The sequence below is a fragment of the Lichenostomus cassidix genome, chromosome 4A, assembly GCF_008360975.1.
Source record: "Lichenostomus cassidix isolate B80296 chromosome 4A, HeHo_3.0, whole genome shotgun sequence".
Taxonomy (NCBI): Eukaryota; Metazoa; Chordata; class Aves; order Passeriformes; family Meliphagidae; genus Lichenostomus; species Lichenostomus cassidix.
In genome coordinates, this window is record NC_139485.1 from 4541498 (window position 1) to 4565059 (window position 23562).

The 23562-nt window shown below is 53.0% G+C and overlaps 1 protein-coding gene across 6 annotated transcripts in view; it reads right to left on the minus strand.

The window, feature by feature from the left end:
* The window catches only part of DLG3 (discs large MAGUK scaffold protein 3), a 75711-nt gene that overhangs the window by 51223 nt on the left and 926 nt on the right, over window positions 1-23562 (minus strand). For 4 of the 6 annotated variants that reach the window (XM_085060243.1, XM_085060245.1, XM_085060244.1 and 1 more), the window contains exons 2-4: window positions 22233-22364; window positions 14407-14555; window positions 12642-12797 (exon numbers count right to left, since the gene is read on the minus strand). In XM_085060243.1, coding sequence (XP_084916369.1) covers window positions 12642-12797; window positions 14407-14555; window positions 22233-22364 — 437 coding nt within the window. Of the gene's footprint in view, window positions 1-12641; window positions 12798-14406; window positions 14556-22232; window positions 22631-23562 lie in introns of those variants that run through there. The other 2 variants (XM_085060247.1, XM_085060246.1) reach the window with 2 other exon arrangements.

The window sequence follows — 23562 nt, forward strand, 5'->3', positions numbered from 1 at the left end:
TCTGTATCGGCTCTCATCCTGCTTTTTTGGAAATGTTACCACACGTGCTCCATCCAGAACAACACCCTGGGGATGCTGCCACTGCCCCATGAGCCACAGGTGCCTTAGGGGTGTAGAAAGCCCAGGAGCCTTTGCTGGGCCTTCCACCTACTGCCATCAGGGGATGGTAAAAGCAGAGCAGAAATGCCTGCTGGTGCAGCAGGGCAAGGGTGCTGCTCCCAGTGCAGCTCAGGCAGTCCTTCACCTCTTGTATAGAAGTGCAGGACTGGAAGAAGTTCAGAAGAGTCATCCAGACAAATTGATAAGGAGAGCAAGAAAACCCATTATAAAAATCCACATCTGACTGTTTAGAACCTGAATCCGGCTTCCTAATGCTTAAAATGTGTAAAAAACACTGGGGTGGGCGAAAAACTATTTCAAGAAATGGTACATAAATATGTAGAAGAGCAAAGAAATGTGCACGGGGGCTCCCACAGGATATGGCTAAAAGACAGAAGCAGGGGGTGGCCACAAGCTGAGCCACAAGACGTGGTGGTGCAACACCCCAATTCAGGTTGCACAGTCTGCAAGGCTTCTGCTGGCCTCCTACAGCTGGTGTAATTTGGCCCTGGGCACAAGCAGGGCTGTGGGAGGAGGAAGTGCATGATGGCTGGTCAGATAAATGCCCCTGCCCACTCCTTGCTCCTTTAGCTCTTTAAATTGCTGTACAAAATTTCCTCTGCACTTCACCTCCACAGAGAGAAGTTTTCCTGCAGTGTTTTCTCCCAGGCAGTCAAGTGAAATGGTTGCTTCTGGGTGAAGGGGAGGGGGCAGAAAACACCCCATAATCAGGATCGGCGTTGCCCCCAAGCACCATGTTCCCCCCTGGACAGTGCAGAACCTGTCCTCTCCAGCACTGTCTGCACTTCACTGTTTCTAGCCTGCTCAGGTTACCTCCATCACAAGGTGGCTTAATGCCATGGAGTGGTAGAGTGGCTCAGACATCGAAATTTCCCAGCTGCAAGCTTAGGACAGTCACAATGTTCCTGGACAAGCACGTCTAGAGCACCTGTCCTCACTATAGTGGCCTTGAGCACTCACTGCTGCTGAGCCCTCAGAAACAGCTCCACAGGTGAGGCTCACCCTGCTGCTCCCTTGGGCTCTCACTGATGGATGGTCAGTTATGGGACCCAGGGGCACTGTGGCACTGACCCAAAGACCCAGGGATACAGCGAGATGAAGCCAATGGCTGCACACAAGAAAGTGTTTCCACCCTGCAGAGCTCAGTGCCACAGGACATTGCAGACCCCAGGAACCCATTAGGGCAGGGCAGGATGGGTACATGCAAAGTTAGCTCATTCAGAATTAATCAATGAAAAACTGTGTTTGTGTGCATGACAGGAAAGCATGCAGTGTTGGCTTTAAGAGAGGACTTTGCACTTCAGGTTTTAAGAAATTAGGATCATCTCCACATCTTCTACTGCTCCTTGTGCCATCAGAGGGGAATGAGAGGAGGGAGTGGGGCAAGACTGAAGCTGAGATAGGGTACTGTTGAACCAAAGTGGAGCAAAAAGCCTTGTAAAAAAGGGCAGGTGGCCAGTGTGTCCCACAAAAGGACACGAATTCTGTCTTGGCTACCCACCCTGCAGCATCTCTGAGATCGCTTCATCAATGAGATGTGCCCTGTACCTGGGAATAATTAATTACTGCTCCATCCCAGCTGCAAATCCCCTTTCCATTGCAGTTCCCACCCTGCAATGGCATGGTCAGGTTGCAGGGATCATGCAGTGGCCACCCAGTGAGGCCCTCTCCACTGCCATGGGCCTTCTCCAAAGCCACTTCGGGGCCCAGGTCAGTCAGGAGACCCATGTCTGGAAGAGGCTGACTTGGGTGGTAGGAAAGCACCAGAGAACTGCACAAGCTGAGTCTGTAACCTTGACTGCTCACACCTGCCCTGCTCTGGACACATCTCCTTTTGCTCTGTCCTGGGGTGGGGGCAGGCAAGGACATAGGCATTCACTCAGGGAGGAAGTGCAGAAGCAAAGGACAAGAGCTGTTAGGGAAAAATGCTTTAATAAGGAGCTGAGTGAACAATAAAGAGAAGCATTTGATTTTTTTTTCCCCTCCCATTTTTTTTCTTTGTGCATCCTCCACAAGGAAGGTGTCTGATCCTCTCTATGCTCAGTCTCTGGCAGCCTGCATAGATGGGGCAGCCATTCATGCAATCAGCATCCCCACATGAGAAACAGCCTCACTGCCAGCCCTGCAGTGCCAGTGGGCCTCCACCCCACTCATCAGCTTGAAAACTCAGGGATGGCTCCACCCTTCTGCTGCTTCCCCCAGCTCCCTTATCTGCTATTGCCTCATTGCCACCTGCAAACAGAGAGGCCTTGAGCCTCAGCTCCTGCAGCTTTTTAGAGCCCTTCCCCACCTGGTTGCATCTCCCCTCCAGAACCCCCACATTTCCCATTTTAGCTGCCATGAGAGTTGCTTAATTCCTACTCATTTCTAATGAACTGCATATGCCACCTGCTAGCCCCAATTAAAAGGCAAAAAAAGTAAGCTGTGGTTGCTGCTGCCTGCTTGCGACATTGCCTAATGCTGCACGGGACTTGAGATACCTTACCAAGCCTAAGAGGAGGCCAGGGCTGGCTGGCCAGGGGCATCCACATTCTGTAATTCTCCAGCTTGTTTTAGTAAGTAGTGTCATTTTGGCAGCTGGGGGTGGCTTTGCTGGGAGAGCAAGCAATGTGGGCACCTGCACTGGGGTGCCCATACCTGGGTCTGACAGGGCAGGCACAGTGCCCAGCACTTTCAGGCATCTGTGGGCATCTTGCTGCAGTAATGTGAGCATTGAGCAGAGCTAAAGGAAATGGGAGCTGATTTCCAGGCAGGTGCCTTCATGGAGGGAAGTGATTCAAGAGTTCCCTCATTCTCTACCCTCTTCCTACCGGTACTCTCCCCACCTTATTTAAATTCAGCTTTGGCAGCTGCTCTTTTTACAGGTGCTAATTTCAGCAAAGTATCGAGAAATCCCCGGAGATGATGCTATTTACAAGGCACGAAGATGGCACAGAGCTAGGTTTTATCTGGTGTCACCGGCATTTCAGCCCCTGCTGCCGCTTCCTTCCTCTCGCATCAAGTCCTGCGGGAAGAGGAAGGCAAGTGTGAGGGACCAGGCACTGCGGGTTTGTTGTACCTACAGCCCTTCCAGGAACAGGGGATGAGAAGATGGGGCAGGCTGAAGGCAGCCAGTTCCCTACAGGAACAGCAGTTACACGAGTGCTTGACTTTCACCCAAGAGGATCTGGATCCTGCCAGGGGAACCGAAGCCACGAGTTAGCTCTGAGCCTGGGTCCAGACAGGGAATACTTATAACACTCAGGGGGAAGTGGAGCACAGTTTTGCATGGGGGAGGTACCTTTTTCCATCACAATCACCTGCAAAAAGACACCCAACACAGGCAGCCCAAGGAGGCAGCAGGGAAATGTAACTGATCGGGTGGGGCTGTGGGGAGATGAGCAGCAAAGAGAGGAACCAATTAGGCTCAGTCTGGCAGTTCCTTAGCACTACCACAGACCCCATCCAGCAGGGATTTGCAATTTGCTGTGTCTGGGGATTGCCAACTGGAACTTGAAGAGGTGCTTTACAGACCTGGCTGCACAGCTACTGGGCAAATGGGGCTGGAGGTTCCTGGAGGGTTTGCACAGTCACAGGTGAGTGGGATGGGGCAGGATAAGAAACACCTCACTCCATGGCTGTTTCTTCCTGACACCAGCAGCCATTCATGTGCAGCTGGGATAATAATAACCAGACATACCAAGGGACCAATAGCTCTCAGCACTCTCAGGGCAGATGCCCAACAAATTATTTTCCTCCAGGGCAAAACCATTTTTATTCTGTTAATGATCCCTGATACATTGCCCAGTTGCTGTATCCTTGCTTGTGGCAGAAATGGCACGAGAGTCTTCAAAAACCACCACTGTCTGGTTTCTGCAACTCACATCATGGACAACTAAATGTCTTTCATGGCTGTGCTGAGGGAGAGAGGAGTGATGGAGACCTGAAGCAGGTCCTTACAGCAGGGCTCAGGCTCCCTGCCTGTAAAGCAGAGCCTGGAGGCGTTATTTAATAGCAATCAAATGCAGCAGGCTTTATAGAATTCTTGACAGCCTCAAAATGCCCACAGCTGCTCTCCCCATCCCCTGGCAGGGATGCTCCTGCGTTGTGCTGGAGCAGGGCTGGCTGTGGGCTGCCTCCCCAGTATGGGGGAGCTTTGCTGCCGCATGGGCATGGCAATTACAGCACTGACGTGTCCCGTGGTCTGTGGGTGCCCACTCCTCGTGTGTGCCTCATTGCCTTTAGAAAATGATGGAGCAGAGGGAAGGTTTGACAGCGTGACCAGGGCACAGCTTCACCACTCCAAACCGGAGTCACAGCAAGGTATTTGGAAATCTCATTGTTTTTATGAGAATCAGTTGCTATATTTTTGGTCCTGTACCTTGATGTGTGGCTTGTGCCTAGTGTGATGCCACCAGAAATCATGTTTCCCGGCATCCTTCACCAGCCAAGCTGCCCCTGGGTGTGCTTACATACTTAAGACTCAGTGGGAGCCAAACACACCCTGCTTGGGCTGCACAAGGCTGTTGGAGATCTCCTGGCTCTGCCTAAGCCGAAGTGACCTTGGGGCAACAAAGCCCCCCAGGCTGACCCTCACGGGCTCCTCCCCAGGACCCACCCTGCAGGGACAGCCACCCTCCTCAGAGTGGGTCAACGTGGCTCTGAAAGTGAGGAGAGGGCACAGCACCACCCTGCCCACACCTGGGGCAGCACACACCTGCCTTGAGGAACCTTACCCACATATAGGGCCCAGGGACGTCCCTTCCTCAATTATTCCCACCCTGCATGTGGAACAAGAAGGGAAATTCTGTGGTGCACACATATCCTCTCTTTCCCCTGGCCAGCCCTGCTCCAATCTGCCCTTTCCAGACGGAGCAAAGCCCATTCTGCAACTCCCACCGCCCACAGCCAGTGACTCACAGGGGATGCTGGTGCCTCATCCGGGCAGTGCTGCCCCAGAACACACTTTCTGGCAGGGAAACCTGCCCAGCCGCGGGCAGAAAAACGAAAGCTGGTGTCCCTTGGGGCCGCGGGCACCCGCGGTGAATGGAGACGGGCGCCTGGCTGGGCCGGCCCTGCCCGTTTAAGGGAGCCAGAGCTGCTCGCAAATTTCTGAATGGCTGGCCCCGCCCCCGCCGCGCGCGCCGCCGGCCCAGCCAATCAGCGAGCGTGCCGCGGGGCCGCAGCCGGCGCACGGGACTCTCTTAAAGGCGCAGTGCCGCAGCCCGCCCTGCCCCGCTGCCGTGCGGCCCCTCCGGAAGGCCCGAGGTGACCTTCAAGGCGGGTCCCAGCCGCGGGGTGAGGAGCCGTTCCCGAGGCACAGGCACACCCGTGCCTTCCTCAAGAGTGACACGCTAGCCACACGAGCCACGGAGGATGGATGATGTTGAGGGATGATGCACCAGTTTCCCTCACCCTGACTTCAGGGCTTGGACACGGGATGGTTAGGTCGCAGGGACTGGACATCCACACTGGCCAGAGCACACAGCTGGGCTGTTTCCCCCAAAGGCCAGGAGCTGCCAAGCCATGGTATGAGGGAGAGCAGGCAGCTGGGAGAGCTGTTTCATCACCCTACTCTTGATCTAGGGCAGATCAGGAACACAGGAGTGTACCCACAGCAGTGGAGCCCTAAAGCTTATGAAATCTTCCTGCAGAAACACCCCATGAGACTCAGCTGTGCAAAATCTACCACTGCACCGAGGGGAAATAGCTGTGCAGTACATGCCAAGGGAGAGGGAATGAACAGTGTCACAATGGGATTGCAATACACACATGAAGCAGTGGGCAGAGCTTGCCCCTGGCTTCAGCAATAAACCCAGCTCCAGGTCCAGCCTGATCTCCCCCTGCACTGCAGTGCAGTGCCCCCTTCCCTGCTCAGCCTCAGCTCCTCCCTCAGTCTGCTGTTGCCCAGGCTGTGAAATGATCTGGTCTAAAAATACCCCAAAAAGGGGGGGACAGCCTAGCAGGACATTGCCATGTTTCCTGGACACGTGCAGGTGGGAAGCTGATTGTGAGACTGAGGAAGTGATGTTGGCCAGGCAGAATGGTTTCCATGCCAGTGCTTTGGGCACAGGCACTGGTGTACCTGAGCAGTGCCAGCCCCTACAGCTATCCAGGCCACAGACAGCAGGAGCCTTTTCCTGAGTCTCAATACTTGGAATAATTTTTAGGTGCGAAGTCAGTGAGACTCCTACAAGGTGCTTTGTACCTGCAGGCTGCAGGGCTCTGGCAGGTGCTGCCCTGGGGTAAATCCTTGCTTCCTGCAACAGGGCAGAGATTGGCTTGAAATGCTGCCACTGCTGCAGCCATGCATAGTTTGACCCTCCCAGAGCAGGCAGAGCAAGGCAAGAGGAGCCAGCACACAGCAGAGAGCACCTTTCCAAGGGCTCATGCTCGGATTCACAAGAGGGATGATTTCCAAACCCACGATCATTTACTGTCCTCCCCCTGCACTTCCCTCCCAATGCCGAGGATAATACATCTCTCAGCGTAGCTTGATACTGATCCTCCAAATCCTAAAGACTATAAACCTTCATGAACAGTTATCGTGGCTGCTCTATTTATAACAGTGCCAGTACTGCCTCTGCCATCAGAATCCTGATCTCTGTCCAGCCTGATGCCATTAAGATGCAGTGACGTTCCCCCAGCTCCAGCACTCCAGATAGAAAGCAGCTGGCCTGCCAGGCTCTGCCTTCAAGCTTGGTTTGTTTCTTTAAAAATGGCAAGGAGAGCCGGTTTGTTTGCAGAAATGCACCCGGGGGATTTGTCCTCACCCTCCAGAGATGCTGGGGTGGCTGTGAGGGGGAGTGGAACATGGATGGGTGGAGGAGAGAGTGGCACATGGCACATCTCATGCTCTGGGCATGGAGGCTCACACTTTGAGAGCCCCTGGTAGGTCTGAGCTACAAGAGACAGGCTCCAGTGCTTCACTTTGGCTGCAGCAGGAATATGGTCAATTGCCTGACAAGGCAAGGCAGGAAAGGAGGAACCTGGGTGCTGCTGTGTGGACCCTGCACCAGCACATTTGGGAAACTTGATGAGCAGAGCAGACAGAGATCCAGCAGGGACACTGCAGCAGCTCACTGAGCTCCTGGCCCAGGCGTTGATGGGCTTAGCCTCTGATCAGTGCCCATCCTGCTGGAGATGCTTGTGAATGGCCTTGGTTCTTGATTTCCAAGCTAGGCATGAAACCCATCAGGGTGAATCTCCATGTCCAAGTTGTTCCAGTAGCTGTGCTGCCTTGGGGACAGGCAGACACAGACACCACATGGAGGCAAACAAAGCTGAAACATTAATCTGGAGGAAGGATGAATGGACTCCAAGCCTGTCTAGGTGGTTCTGGAGCATGGCTCTCTGTTAGACACTCTGCAGAGCCTCCCCCTCACTGTCCCCTTTCCACCACTGCATGGGGAGTGCTGCATACACTCACCATCAACATAATTTCAAAACAGTGACAATGACTTGGGTGGATGGAGACACCAACAGCTCCATATCCATCATGATTTTTCTTTGCTGTACAGCCAGAAATACCTTTGTGTCTGCAAGGGTCTTCCTTTTGCTGCTGGTTTTAGACAAAAAGTCCCCAAGTACAGTAGGAATAGGTGACCATGCATGAAATTTTGGTTTGACAGCCTGGTGGCTCTAATGACGTCTTCATCCTTTGATGATGCTGGATATTGAGCTGGGAGAACTGAAGTCTAAGCATGTTCATCTCTGCAGCAGGAATAGCAAGAGCCTTTAGTAAAGCTGAGACCATTCAACCCCAAAATGTCCACTGATGTGACAGCTCTTACTGACACAGCCCTTGCTGACCCCTCCTTTGAGCAGCAGCATCCCTGGGACACAGGCAGCCAGCTGCCCAGCTGGGTGTCCCTGCTGTGCAGGGCTGATGTGTGGTTCAATCTGTGTGTGTTACTACACACAGACACCCTCTTGAGTCCAGCACTTTGGCTTTTGAGCCTGTGTCTGCAATGTCAAAACACAAAATTGCTGGAGAGCCTCTGAATGCCCCGAAGTGACCTCTAGGCACAAAGTGGCTCAAGTAACACTGGGCAGCAGCCTCTGGGCCTCTGGGCTGTGGGTTGCTGCTTTTCTTCTCTGCTTCTCCTAAAATAAACATGCTCTCAATCTTGCATGGGGATGCGGTGGGGAGGGGGGAGTTCCCTCAGCAGCTGGTTGCTTCTGTGCTCCCACTGCTCGCACTTTAGCCACTTCCCAGGGTTTTGGCGTTGCAGGGCTGATGCTGATGGAGTCAGGTTGAGATAAAGCAGTGGCTTGGTGCAGTCTGGCCTGCAGCAATGGCTTCAGCTGCCTGCCCAGCCTGCCCACAGAGAGGGCACAGGGTGGTGGGGACAGCAGGGCATGCAGCCTTACAGGGGCTTCTTGCTGGTGCTGCATTCATTGTCAGACATTCGCCTGCATCAGAGATCTGCTTCATTTCCCCGATGCTCCATGCAACAGCAAACAGCTCCTTGGTGCTTCCCCTCTCATGTATCTGACAGAGGAAATGGAGAGCGGTGGGGCTGCAGCCAAGGCAGGGAGTTCACAGCCGGCATCTCTGCAGCATCTGCCGCACGCCCATCTTATCCTGACCCGCTGCTCCTGCCCGGCTAAGGTGCTCAGCACGGGCACGCCCTTCTCCTTGGCCAAAGGCATACTGGGAAAGAGGAAAAAACACTTGAGAGAAGGACGGGAGAAGCAGACAGCCGGTCGCCACGCTGGCGGCACAGCTTGCCTTTCTCTGCCGAATTCCTCAGGGAGCTCCGTGGACCTGTTTGGCACTTGAGCCGTGGGTTATGGAGCAGACGTATGCATCTTCTTCAGCAGCAGGTGCAGCACACAGGGTTCCTAACACCCTGACAGGGCATTTCTGCCAGAGCTGTGTCCTCCCTGGGACTCAAAAAAAACCCCCAAAAAACAAGTGGGACATTGTGACATTTCTGGCCCCAGCCCCGCCGGGCTAAAGCACAGACTGCACCTCTCACGATGCTCAGAGGCATCCCGCACCCGCAGAGCCTGCAGGAGCAGCAGTGACCCCTGCCAGCGAGCTTTCTTATTCACCGGTGCTGTCAGAGCACGCATGGAATGCCTGTCCTCCGCAGCAGCCTTGCCCGCGCTCTCCATCATATCAGGACCTGCTGCTGCTCCGTGTCAGCTGTCAGGCTGAGCAAGGACAGGGCCGTGGCGCTGGCGTCGGGCAGCGCAGCGAGGAACGCCGAGGCAGACGGGAGGGATGCAGGGGCAGGCGGGGGCGAGGGGTGGCCCCGCAGCGGCGCGGTGACAGGGATGAAGTCAGAGCGAAGCAGAAGAGCAGCGCTTCCTCGCAGGCGCGCAGCTCTGCTCATCAGCGGCATTGTTCCTCTTTCATTTATCTTTACAGCTGGCTGCTCCCTGCACAGAGGATGAAAACGGCGTTTACTGAGAGCAGCAGCCTCCTTGGCAGCCGGGAGTGCAGGCGAGTGACAGTGGCCACAGGAGCATCCTCGTGGCTCTTCCCGCTGCGGACACACATAAGCCCTGAGCAGCCCTGCTAAGGCAACCACAGGGCTCGGGAAGAGGTTGGAATGAAGGATTCAGCAAATAAAACCCCACAAGCCTCAGAAAGCAGGCAGGATTCCGCCTCTGTTGGCCTCAACAGGGCATTTTATCTGGCAAAGTCACTTTACTCTTGCCTTGCTGAGGGCTGAACATCCACTTTCTCGTGGAGGGGTGGTTTCTGCCCACTAAGCCTCACCAGCACATGTTGTTGCTGTATTTACCAGCACCTCTTCCTTTGTAGCAGCCATTTGCACGCTGCAGGGCTATTCAGAGCACACCCATATCCTCACCAGCAGGCAGAAATTTCCCGTTCCTGGAAGCATTTGTGTGGAGAGGCAATATATTTGTCATGTATCTTCCTGACTAAAGCAGGTCATGGTAGCTTTTGCTCTGTTCACAATGCCGTGGAGAGCTGTGGGCAGGGGAGAGGACAAAGCCAGGACAACAGAAAACTCATTTACATTGATGGATGCAGTAAGAGAATTGCACTTACTTCAGGTAGGAAAAACCAGTCCATCATCTTGCCTTTTATCAGGGGCAGGGTGTCCACTGGAGCCCCTGTTCCTGGGCTGGTGGCACCAGGGTGGCAGCTGCTTTGTCCTGCAGCTGGTGCTCCTCTGCCCTTAAACTAAATATCACCTGTTGTAAAAGCTTTCCTGGTTTTTCCAAATACAATTTGCCATCTCAAGTATTTTCCTGAAACCCACTTTGGAAATGCCTGTAGCAAAAGCTGCATGCACTGAAGGCTGGAAAGCAAGAAGTCCCCATGGAGTGGAGCAGGAGCTGGGTGTGTAGGTGTTGTCCTGTTGTCCAGCCCTGGTGCTGTCCTGCATGCTGGGAGTGTTGAGAACTGACATGGGATGTGATGCTGGCAGGAGCTGAGGTGTCCTCAGTGCCTTCATGCAGGAGTGAAGGATGAGAAACAGGGCCTGTGCTGTGGTCCATCAGCACAGCCTGTCCCAGGCATCTGATCCTGGCTCATGATCCAAATCACTGACATGGGGATGGCTGGAAATGCTCCCCCTCTGTCAGGGCAAGGCCTGTGCTCAGCAGTGAAGGTGACCTCTTGGGGAAACGCTCAGCACTGTGACAAAGGACTCTGCATCCCAGCACAGGGGCTGCTGCAGAGGAGCAATGCTTGAGTTTGCAGCTCTCCAACACTGCTTGGCTCCAGTTTTCAGGAAAGCTGCTGGGTTTCCACAGAAAGCCAAGTTTCAGGCAGGACTATAGGCATGGCTAAGCCTGGCACTGAAAACTACCATCCTCACAGCTTTTCACCTTCAGCTCCCTGCTCTGCCTGCAGCCACACTGTGAAATGATCATCCTCTGGGATGAATTAGGTTGCAGATGAGAGCCCTGCCAAGGCACAGTCCTCCCAGAGTCCCAGTGTGCCCACCCAGACCCCCAAGTGTTCCTCCTTCTCAGGGCAGTGACCCCTGCTCGGGGCTGGTAGCTGCAGGCCCTGCAAAGAGGTGACCACAAAAGCACCAGCACCTGGCACCAGGGACCAGCCCCATGCTGACACGGGCTAGGAAAGAAGGAGGCTGGAAAGAATGACAGGAATTATTTCAGGTCTGGAACAACCTGCCTCAACAGCGAGCGAGTGAAGAAGCCAATCTGTTTAGTTTATCTAAGGGAAAGTTAAGAGGGAACTTAAACACATCTATAAATACCTACATGTTGGGAACATTTCTGATTGCCAAGGTCCTTTATCCTAGCAAACAAAGGCAGCAAAATTTTCTGGTGCTGGGAGCTATAGCAAGAGAAATCCAGGCTAACAGTAAAATACAGATTTTTAATGTGAAGGATAAATAACCATCAAGCCAGCCAGGCCAGGGACAGAGCAGATTCCCCATTGCATAAAGCCTTAAAATCAAAGCTGGGTGTCTGCTGCTAAAGGAGACATTGCAACTCAGCCAGACATTTAGGGCTGGATGCAAGAGCTGCTCTACTCCACGGCCTGGGACAGTTGGGAAGAAAATCCCTTAAAATCTGACTGTTCCCAGTTGCTCAGGCTCTCACCCCCTCATGGGTTTTGCCCTGTGACTCCCCTGTGGTGGCGGTTCCCACCCACTGGCAAATGGAAATCAGCAGCCGAACTCATCTTCTTATATTCAGAAAACCACTGTCTCGCCCTTCAAAAACTGCTAAAGATACGGTGAATGATTGAAAACAGAGAGAGAAACAAGAGGAAAAGGAGAAATTAAACAGTGAGAGAAAAAAATGGGGTGTTACCCATTTTATTGCAGTCGAGAAAAAGAAGGGAAACATTTGAAAAAAGGACAGAAAAGAGGCAGTGCAATTTTTGTATTTAAAATACTTTGGAAGAAGACTTAGCAAACAAGCATTATTTCAAACTTTGCCAAGAAAAATGACATTTTCATATAATTTTAAATCTGTGGTGAGCTCCATTCTTCCTGGCCACTTCATCCTTCCCAAAAGTGCATTTTGCCCTTTGCTCATCCCTATAAAACTCCCCTCAAATGCGTAGCCCAAACGATGCTCTTGCACCAGGTGGAAGCTGAGCTTTACGATCCACATCCAAATAAATGGTGTTTCCAAGTAAATAAGACAGCAGAGAAAAGCTCCCGGGAAGCTGAGGAACGGACCTGCCATTTAAGAGCTCAGAGAAAAAAATACAGAAATCTGCAACGTGGGAGAGTGCCAGCGCTGGGGGCGAGAGGGACGGGCCTGGGAGGATTTCCAGCTCCACGCAGCCTCTTTATTCCTGCGCCACATCCACCTGCCCTCCGAGCCCTGAGGCTGACACGGGGCCATGGCAAGTGCTAATGCAAGGGGATGATTTCGGTGCTGTCCAGCCCCTGGTGCAGGTGACCGCTCGATTTTCTGGTGTGAGCAGCAGCAGGACAGCCAGGAGGACACGCTGCCAGCCCCAGGGGAGGGAAATGCTGTCCCCGCAGTGCTGAGAGCACTCGGCCCCGGCTGTCCCCTCAGTGCCAGCCACTGGCGGGGTGGGATGTGGCGTGGGGTGCACGGAGGCTCACCTGGGGCAGGCTGCTGTGGGAGCTGAGCACCAGGCTGCAGACGCTGGCCGGTGCCTCCGTCCGCCGCGCCGTCACCCTCACCAGCCGTGGCGGTGTCCCTGGAGCGCTGTCCCCAGCTCCCGTGGGGAGCCTCTGCTCACGGTCCCAGGAGGAATCCTGAAATGAGACACGGGGGGACATGTGGGTAGGGCAGGCCAGCTGCCTCCAGGCTCTGCACTGCTTCTGGAATGGCCAAAATGAGCTTTTCACCATGCAAGGCGAATAGTGCCTTTGATGACCATCCCACATCTCATGTCAGCCTGCCGGGCACTGGCCCCAGGGCCAGCAGGGTGACTGCAGGCCATGGTGGAGGTTTGCTGGCCAGGGACTCGGGCTGTGCCCCTGCTGGGTTGCATTTCATGTTTCAGCAACACAAGGCACCTCAAACACATTATTTTTGAGAAAAAAGGAGGGATTTGACGATGTCAGTGCTTGGGCTGTGCTCAGTGCAAGGAAGCTCTGAGACTGGGTGCTTTTTTCATCCCCTCTACAAACAGGGCATGGTAGAGAGAGCAGGGCATCCCTCATACCTGTGCAAGGCCCACCGCTGCTTCCCTGCTTGTTTCCACATTGATTTTTAAATGTCCTTATTGAATGTCACATCTCCTTGGGGACTCATGGACTGGCCTGGCCACAGATGGGTGAGGTTTTTTTTATTTATTGCCAGAAGAATTCACTGCTAGGTGGATTACGATTACAGAACACCCAAAAAAACCAAATCAGGATCCCACTGCCTATTGTATAGCATCACTAAAATTTGTTCATAAACACATACTAGATTTGCAGGTTTGACTTTAACTAGAGGGACTGGCAATGTGAAGAGGCTCAAGAAAAGATGGGACTAAAGTGATTCCTGAGTCAGAGAGACACAAATGTCTCCTGCGCTGAGTGTGGGCAGTTTTGTCCCCCCTGTTTTTGACCCCTAAACTCCTTTAAATTCCTGTTTTTCCTTAGATGGCATCATTCAGCTCTATCTTCCCTGTGTGACACTCAAATTTGGCGTCCCCCCAGGTATATGATGGGAAGTCAGTTCAGTCTGTGAGGCAGAAAATGCTGTTTATCTGATAGGGTTATTTCACCAAAAGGAGGAATCCCTGAATTTTTGCATTTTTGCACAAGTGTATACTTAGATTAGTGGGGTCCCACAGCATCCCATGGCAGGGCATGAGGCAGTGAGTGGGGGATGGAAAGAAGACCTGTGAAGACACGAGGCAATTTTATTTACCTTGGTGCCTTTGACATAACTGAGACCCTACTGCTCAATTTCTGTCTCTCCACCTGGTGCTGTATCTTTCAGAAGGCTGTTGAAAATTGAAGGGAATGCAAATAAGAGAGACACAAGTTATCTGAGAGCTGGGAAGAAATCCTGAAAAGGGAAACTTGAAAGACTCAACCTACTTCACTTATCAAAAGTGGCTGGATCAGAGAGCTGAAACGCCTCCATGGGAGACAGCGTCAGACGGGAGCAACTAATCCAGCTGCAACTGCAGAGCAGCAGCCAGAGCTGGAGCTGGAGCTGTTCGCATTACGAGTAGTTCAATTAACACTTGTGAACCAGAGAAGTTGCCTCATTAATGAGACAAGCTATCACAGAGATTGTGTGGGAGCAGCCTGGATGAGAGCTGGGCAGGCTGTGGTGGCCAGCAGCCTGCTGTGCCCCGTGGATCCCTCTCAGCACAGCGGTGTGCAGGGTCTGGCTCTGCAGCACCGTGAGAGTGGCTCTTACCTCAGGGAGGTTCTGGGGCTCTCTGGGTGTGACTGTGGAGCTGGGCTCACTGGCCCCAAGCTGCTGCCTGGCTGTGCCATGACGTGCATCCAGGCTTGGAGACTGCAGGGGCGCAGAGCGCAGCGTGAAATCATAGAATTCATGGATATCTGCAAAACAGCAGGAGAAACATGCTCAGCATTGGGAGGCAGCCTGATGCCTGATTGCAGCTTCTGTGGGGTGCAGCACCTGTGACCTCCCACTCTGACCCCAGGGTCTGAGCCCCCTGTGAGAGGCTGGCACCCTGGGAGAGGGCTCTGCTGGCTCCCTGTGCTTGCTGTGTTGCCCACCACAAGAGGTGTAGTGGGGTGCCTGGCTCACCGTGCAGTGCCCATGGCTCTGGAAGGCATGGGAATGTCCACAGAGCAGTGACCACACGGTCCACAGGGACTAAGAGCAAACTGTGCTCAGCAAGGTCAATCCAAACTCCACCCCATCCTGCTCTCCCCCAGGCTGTGCCAGCCTCAGGCATGGTCCCATGTCCCTTCTGTTCTGAAAAGCCTCCTGCACCAGGCAGTCCCCGCATGCCTGCCCTGATGCTGAGGGGCTTTTCCCTCCCCAGCACTGCTCCCCAGCATCCCTGGCCTGTGGAGGGGCTCCCTTTCCAGGCGGACAGGCAGAGAGGGCACAGGGCACTCAGCATAGAAGCTCTAAAGCTGACGAATACAGCTCTGTTGTCCCCAGCTCCCTCCCTGATATATCTCCTCTTCCCACCTAGCATGATGCTAACTGCACACTGCCACAAACAGATATCAAACACCCTCATTCTGGGCTCCAAGGACCTGAGTTTGCTGCTGTAAACCATAGTGGCTCCAGAGAAAGGCACGGAAATGTAGTGTCCTAGCCCTTGCTGCTCCAGAGACAGCTACGGGGTGAGAGTGGGACCTGAGAGCAGCTGCCCAGGTATAACTCCAGAGAGGCTCTGGGAGCCCAGACCCTCTCCTAGCCCTGCCAGGAGGATTTTACCCTCTCCTGGTCAGAGGATTCCAGGGAGCAGAAGGACTGCAGGGGCTTCAGTCCTCCCTAAGGAAACCCCCACTGCTGCATACACTCAGGCAGCTGCTGGCCCCTGGCAGCCCCCAGTTCATTTCCAGAGCCAGCACCTACAGAGTGGTCAATACAACCATTGCAGAAGTGTTTAATTTCAAAAAGGGAAACTACATCAAATGTGAGAACCTGTTTTTATGAATAAACTTAAAGGGGTAACAAAAGCTTGTGGGAGGCTCTGAGCCTATTTAGAGAGACCCACTGGGACATCAGAGCAGACATGCAGTGTTTGGCTGGAGGATACTGTAAAGGCAAAAGGGAGGAAAGCAAGGCTTGACTGCAGAGGAAAAGAGGCTATTGAAAATGAGAAGACATTCATCTAAACTGCTGAAGCTGCATCTAAATGAGAAAACCAGAATGGATGGTAAATGCTGACAGGTTAAAGGTAAAGCTCCAAGAGGTCGGCCAAAAGAGTTTGGTAAACGCCTTCCAAAAGCTATAAAAAAAGTAATAAATCCCTTCAAGCACCTGGGAAACAGGAAGCCTGGTGGAGTCGGCAGGGCCAAAAAGTCACGGCAGCATAAATGAGCACTTGAAGCAGGAAAAGACACAGCAGGAACCTGAGTTCATTTTCTGTACATGCATCTGCTGTGGAGTAAGCTGGAGAGCTCCTCTTCTGTGAGTGCCTTGAGGGGCAAGCCATGTGTCTGAGCTTGAGGGGAATGTGGCCATTCCCATGGCACTCCCTGGGAGCTCATGGCTCAAGCATCTGCACTTGCCCTCCCGTCTGTGATTTTTCACCTGAAACTATGCCACACCAAGGTACCACGAGGTGTTAAATGCCCATGCCATAGAGATTTCAACAGGAAATCTGGTAAATGTTTGGCAGTGTAAGCAGGGACATGCTGACCACTGCCTAAGGCTGTTTCCCAGGTGTAGCAGGATGCTCTGCCTAAGCAGGAATACAGCAGCTGGAAACTTGTCTTGCAAGTTCATGAAGGCCTGAGGGTCTGCTGATCAGTGGTAAGATGAAGTGAGGAGGGTCTGCTGTTCTTAGTGCTGAAGAATGCTGAGTCCTGCTTGACCCAACTCTCAGGCACCACCACAAGAAATGCTCCCTGACTGAAGCTGGGTGCAGCAAGAATGTGCACAGTCTGATATGGAAGTGAAGGTCAGAAGAAGAAACTAAAGAACTGCTCACACCTTTTTCAGCACAAAGCAGATTTTGCTGATTAAGTCTGATAACACATAATCTAAAAAATGCATATGACTGACAGGCAATCACTTTATACTATAAAAGGCCAGTCACACTTTTGCACAGTGAGGACTTCTATCAAAGCTCCCTAAGGTGTGTGAAGATCCTTCCCTTGAGGGGGGATGCCCCTCAAAGTCACTTTTCAGGGCTGAGTGAAAGAGAATTGCCCATTCTGATTGGTAGGGGTGAGTAACATCAATATTTACTTAATAACTGCTTAACTAGCTTTAAGATAATTGCTTTAATATTGCTTCAGAAACAGTGCTGTACACTAGTAGTTATAGCTATCCATATAGTTTAGTAAATAATTCTGATTAAGCTCTTTTTTTTCCCCTAATCCTTGTCATTATTGTATTCAATTTAAACAAATAATTTAAAATATTTATACAAATACATTAGGTTAATTATCTTTAATCCTGTAGGACAAAGTTGTATAAAGGCTCAATTACACCTTTAGACATACACCATTGACAGAGTCCAGGCTAAGACTGGACCCAGCTGCACCCAGGCTCCTCTCTGAGCATGAGTTTCAAAAGGAAGGGCGTCCTTCCTTCACCTCATGACTCAACAGGAGAGCTTCTATAATAAACTTTGTCTGAAGCTCCCACTCTGCCCGTGACACCAGGGATGCTTTCACAAAGCAGGGCTGCACGCCCAGACACAATTCCCCATCGTCTCTTCCTGTGTTTAACCACGTGCCCAGGCACTGCAGCAGCACATCCACGTTGCAGATGGGACGAGAGCAGCATCAACCCCCATATTCCAGCTCCCAGGGGCTGCCTCTGGTGACCTCCCAGCTGTAGAGGGAAAGCTGCTATAAATCTCAGTTGCTGGCAGACCAGCTGGGTGCTCAAGGGCAGCCCAGCCAGGCTCTGTAGCTGCCCAAGAGCAGGGAGCACTGTGCCACTGCCTGGCATCAGTGCCACTTTTGGAGCTGCTGTTTTGTGCTGCCAGGCTCTGTCCTGTGCCCTGGGAGACACTTGGCAGCTGGCAATGATGGGAGGAGTGGGAGTCCCCAGATGTACCCACCACACCTGGGGCACCCCCTCTACACTCCCCAGGCTGCCAAACACACTGCTGGCAGCCCCTGAAACCCTCCCAAATCAGACACGAGGTCACAGCAAGCACTCACTTCACAGCCAGAGAAACTGGACGTTGTTTTCGTGCTAAAACATCTCTCCCTCTGGTTATAAAAATAATAATTGCGTAACAGGATAGCAGCGGCTTCTGGCTGCATGGATTATGTTTGGAACACACAAAACTTTGCAAGAATGAAAACAGGATTTGAACAGCCCCATTGTGGGGGTGCACTGCTGCCGGCATCCCCGTTTGTCACCCATCTGCTGCAGGAACACAGCCCTGGGCAGCCAAGCTGGCAAGGCACCTGAAGGGCAGGAAACTTGTCCCCTGAAGCAGCTGCTCTCCACCTCCAAAACCCTCAGCCCAGTTTAGGTGCTTGCCAGAAGAGAGAATTGTTGCTGGCACCAGGGATTAGAGGAGTTTCAGGATTGGTGGACACGGTTCAGGCAGCAAAGGACATGGCCGTGACTGAGGTACATTTTAGGACAAATGCACGTGGCATTAAAGATAATTTAAATATATGCTGGTTTCCCTCATATCTTAGAAGTGCCACAAACTGCACACAAGTCTGCCTCACCTGTGCACTTTAAGAGCAGCTCTATCTGAGAAGCCTCCATAAGAGGACGTTGTGGTAGCAAAAGATGAAGCTGCATATTCTGCCTTACAGCCCCATTTCTGTGTGATGACATGTAAATCCGTTTTGGATCTAATGAGGAAAAGTAACTCAAGATTTACAGAGATTAAAATTTTTCTAACAATTTTTTCCTGGGGTTAACACATCAAATAAATGTCATTAAATATTTCCACACAACCAGCATCCGAGCACTAATGCAGTGCCCTTGTGCCAGCCAGCTCATGCACTGCCAGAAAATGACATTTCTTCCCCAATGCATGCACTTTCACCAGCTGCAGTACAGATTTACCCCAAGCTGCAGTAAAGATTTACCCCAAGCAGAAACCCCAGCCTTGCACCAGACCCCCAGCCATGGCCCCACTGCCATTCACACCCATGGCTGCCGCAGCAGATCTTTTTCAAGCAAGCTGCAAGTTTCCATCCTTGCTATGGGCAAATCTGCAAGAGGAGGAGTCCTAAGGGCTGGGAATCCTCCAGATTCCTCTAATTTTCCACCCTGGCTCCTGCAGCCACCGGGTGAAGTCACTACCACCATCCCCAGCTGTGTTGCTGGCCAGCTGGTCTTGCTGCAGTTTTGCACCCAGGGAAGCACTACCTGCCTCTCCTTCTGCCTTCACCCATCAGGGTGCTCTGGGAGAAATCTTTTGTGGGGTAAGAGGAGCTGCAGGGGAGGACTGGGGGCCCAAGCAGCTGACAGGACCTACAGAGGTCGGCACCAGCAGGAAGGGAGCTGTGTCCCAGAGGATTTTTGGGATGAGCTCAGCCCCTTGGGCTGCTGGCAGCTGGGAGAGCTGGACAAGCACAAACCCTGCCTGTCCACCAGCTTCTCCCGCTGCAAAGGGCACAACAGCTCCTTTCAGCCCTGGCTCTGGGAAGGAAAGGTCAGGGAGCTGCTTTTGTGTGCAAGCCCCATCCTCCCCGGCAGCACAACAGACCAAGCATCTCCCTGAGGGGCTCCACGGAGCAAAGGGAAAGCGGGGCCAGCACCACCTCAAACCCCAGGCTCCTGGAGCACCCTTTTGCTGGGCTGTTTCCTTGCAAGTCACGCACTTGGCTGCACAGCCTCAGACACAGGGAGAGAGGGGCCAGGAGAAGGGAGCCAGCACAGCCTGTTTTCCCTCTGCACAGCCAAGGAATTTCTTTTGTGCGGAGCAGGGTTTGGCACATTCCAGTGCAGAGCAGCTCCCGCACCGCTGTGCCGTGCCGAGCCAGCCGCGGCACCCGCCGGGACAGGAGCTGTCCTGGCAGAGCAGCGTGCCCCCGGCACAGGCAGCTCCAGGGACAGGGAGGTGGTCACAAGGATTTAAAGGGCTGTGCCGAGCTCCGAGGAGTCTGGCAGAACACGGTGCATGTGCAGAGCAGTGCTGGGCACGGTCACAGTGACTGACACATCCAGCACAACACTGACGCATCCTGGACACAACATAGGTTGGGGCTTCCGGAGACACCAAAACAGCTTATTCTTTAAAAAAAAAAAAAAAGCATATGGAAAGTCATACCCCTGGCATTTTTCACGTGGACCAACTTGGCAAACTCCATGATGTTTGTCACTTCTGGTAGCTCTACTATTGCCTGATGCATTTTGATGTTCAAACTCCAATCAGCCAATGCATGCCCTAGGAGAGCATTACCTGCAGGAGCAGGTGACATGAGGACAGGGATGGACCATGCTCATGCATTCATCTTCCCCAGGGGCTGAAAAACAGCAGGGCTGTGTTGCTGAAAGGCTGCAAGAGGAGGCAGCTGTGCAGGCTAAGGCCTCTCCAGAGCCAAAAGCATCTGGCATGGCGTGGGGCAGTGAGACAGGAGTTCTGCACTGAGCAGTGTGTCTGTGCTCTCCCACAAATCCTCCTCCCACACTGAGCTGGCTCTGGGACTCGGAGCAGACTTCAGACAGAGGCACAGTGTCCCACTGGGGAAAGGAAGGGTGAAAATAAGTAAAATGGTAATGTTCTATCACCCTTGCAGAGTTGCCACTGTGCTCCAGTGGGTCTGGACCGTGGACACAAGGCAACCCAGTGCGTGCCAGCTGTGTGTGGTCACAGTGAGCACACAGCCAGACACAGTGTCCATGCTGGCACAGAGGAATTCACAAACCTACACTCCAAGGGGAAGCAGAGAGAAGGGGGGGCGGGGGGGGGGGGCGGAAGTAATTAATGCAAATTCCTAGTTTAGGTAAACACATCTAGAGAAAGGCTCGCTCTGGCACGGGGAATTAATATCCTGTTAAACCAGTTGAAAAGGTCACCAGTAAACAAGCGACACTCCCAACACTCCCTCGTGCCAAGGCTGATAGGACACCAAGACAAACGGCTGAGAGCAGGGAGCTGGGGACTGTACAGCATCTGCCTGCCAGCATGCAGCTGCAGCCAGCTCAGTGTGTGCAGACGTGTTCTCCGCAGCCACACTCTCCACAGCACTCCTGCCCTGATAGCAACAGCCCTGTGTCTTGGGAAAGCTGCTTCATCACCTTCACACAGCCCCAGGGAGGACTGGCCAGCACACAAAAGCAGCCAGGGGTGTTGGGCTAATGTCAGGTTGGTCAAGGTCACAGCCCTGCTTGGGATCAGTGCCTCCAGGCTGAGGATCATTTAGAGAGAGGGTTGTACAAATCAAGAGACAAGAAAGGAGATGTACACTGGCCCCTTCAGTGTGGAGGCCCACCTGCCCTGGGGAGTCCACCCTTGTCACCTGGCTCTGCTGCTGCTGGCAAAGACATTCCAGCATAAGGCCTTTCAAAGGACTTGCTGGGACTGAAACCTCCAGGTGATGCTCCAACAGCAAAAAAGAAAAAAGAAAAGCATAAAATTGCTCAAGACACAGCACTCAACCTCATTTTCAATGGAAAACCTGAAGCACAGAGGAGCTGCTGGCAACTCATCTCTGCAGGCACAGAAGCGGAACTCTGACTGCAGAGGTGTGAAGGTGAGAGCTGCCAAGAGAATAGAAACAGTGAGGGGAAGCACCAGTGCTGAGACAGCCATGGGTCAAAATCCACTGAGAGTGAGCCACAGACAACATGTGGAGCCCTGCACCCTGGGGCCTGGATCTTCCTCTGAGAGTGCAGAGCCTCTGGGGTGCTTTCCTTTCCACCAGAGAAACTCAGCTTCTCTCCCAGGAGACCCAGGAACAGAAACCACCAGGGCTGCAGGCGTTTCCCAGGCCCACAGTGAACAGAACTTAAGGAGAATAGTAAGGTAGCTGTATGTCTTGCATGGAGAAGCTGCATAGTCCAGCAAGGCTCCAGCTGCACTTGTCTAAATCCACATGGAGAACTTCATACAGTGCTCAAAATGCCATTTTCTGGTGTCCCGCCTCAGTATAAGCCTTGTTGTTATGTCTGTTTCTTGTGTAAAATGGAGCTGCTGGAACTGTGTGTTACAAGTGCCGGAGGGTCTAAGCACAAGAAAGGCCAGAATACCCCAAATGAGCTTGGGTACATGTGGGTTTTCTCTTAAAGACAGAAAAATTTAGTTTTCCTTCCTGGACACAGGAGGCCTGCACTGCACAGAGTGCTCACAGCATGGCAGGATCCCTAAGCAGGTGCTGGATAGATCTGGCATGGCCTGATGAAGAAGGCGTTACCCCTTGTCCTCAATCAGACTCAGGAATCCTGTTCACATTACAAACACCCAGTGATTGCAGCCCTGGTATCTCCTGCCCAAGCCCTGGAGGCGAAAGCCAGCCCAGCTGCCAGGAATTACATGCCATGTGAAATTTCCACAGAATGCACTGGTCAGTGCCAGGCACCAGTGCAGGATCAGGCTCCCGGGAAACCCCACTGAACACAAGCCTGCAGGTGTTGTAAGGGACTGCAAAGCAGGGGCTTACCCAGCAGAGCCTGGAAGAGTTCACTTTGGAAGATGTGCGAGACTTTTCCAATGGAAGCTTTTAACTCCTGCTCCTCCGGGGACCGCAGGGTGCTTTGGTATCTGGTCAGAATTTCCACTGCCCGTTCAGTGTCTGCAGAGACGACACAGGAGTAACAAGGCATTAACATTGAAGGATGTTAAGGGAAGGCTCGAGTGCAGCCTTGGATAATGCCTCAAGCTGCCTTCCAGTTTGGATTTTTAAAAGTCAGACAGCCACAAAAGCAGCCTCCTTACACACACCTGGGAAAGCTAACCCTGCTGAGAGGCACTGAGGGCCCACGGCGGAGACCTGGGCAGGGACTGGAGGGGAGGTGGCTCTGCCACCAACCCTGAAAATCAGGAACTAAAATCAGATTGACTCACCTCTGAACCCCGTGGCACTGGGCAGCCTGAACACCTCTGCCACCTCCCAGGCAGAGAATCCGTTCAGGAGCTGGACGCATTCTGGTTGCACAGGGCTATGAATACTACTGCAGGAGCTGCAGTCTCCCACACAGGGCCAGATGGCTGCAGCAAAGCTGAGCGTAGGCCCATTCACGTAGTGCAAACAGCTCAGCTACAGGAGTGGCAAAACTTGGGTTTCTACAGGGTGAAGCATAAGAATTGCTCAATGCAGCAAGCGGCTGTGGGTCATCAGGAGACAAGTGGGAAAGGAACACAATGCCTTGGGGTCAGAGGAGATGCTGGTGAGCAGGGGAGCTGGAGGCTGCCATGGAGCAATGTTTTGGTTAATGACTGGGCTCACCATAGATATGAGAAAACCCCGGACCTAGAATAGTGAAGCTGTGATCTCTCTGCTTGGACACCTCCATACTTCTCTGGGCAGACAGCCAGAGCTGCCAGCACAGCCCCGACCTCAGACGTGACCCATATCTCAGGCAGGTGGTGAGCTCCTGTGGACCTTGAGACCATCCCTGCCTACCAGTGGATATTTCCCTTTGTCACCCAGGCAGACTGCAGACAAAAAGCATCTGTGTGAAGAGGCAGGGAAGCTGTCCCGCCACTGCTGGAGACTCATCTTTTAAGCCAGCAACTCATGCAGAAAGGATGACCCTGCTCATCACAGGGCTCTTGAGAATTCAGGTCATCAAACAAGGGGGCCTGTGTCTGCTTGGTACGTGCCACCTGGTGCCCCAGCTTGCCCAGCCTCCCAGCTTCTCAGCCGAAAGGGAAAGGGGGTCCTCCCGCCTGTGTCACCAGCCCACACTGACTCATCGTGGGAGCAGAACGGGGAAAGGAGGCTGGGGAAGTGTGAACGGCTCTGACTCGGAGCTGGGCTCCACACTTGC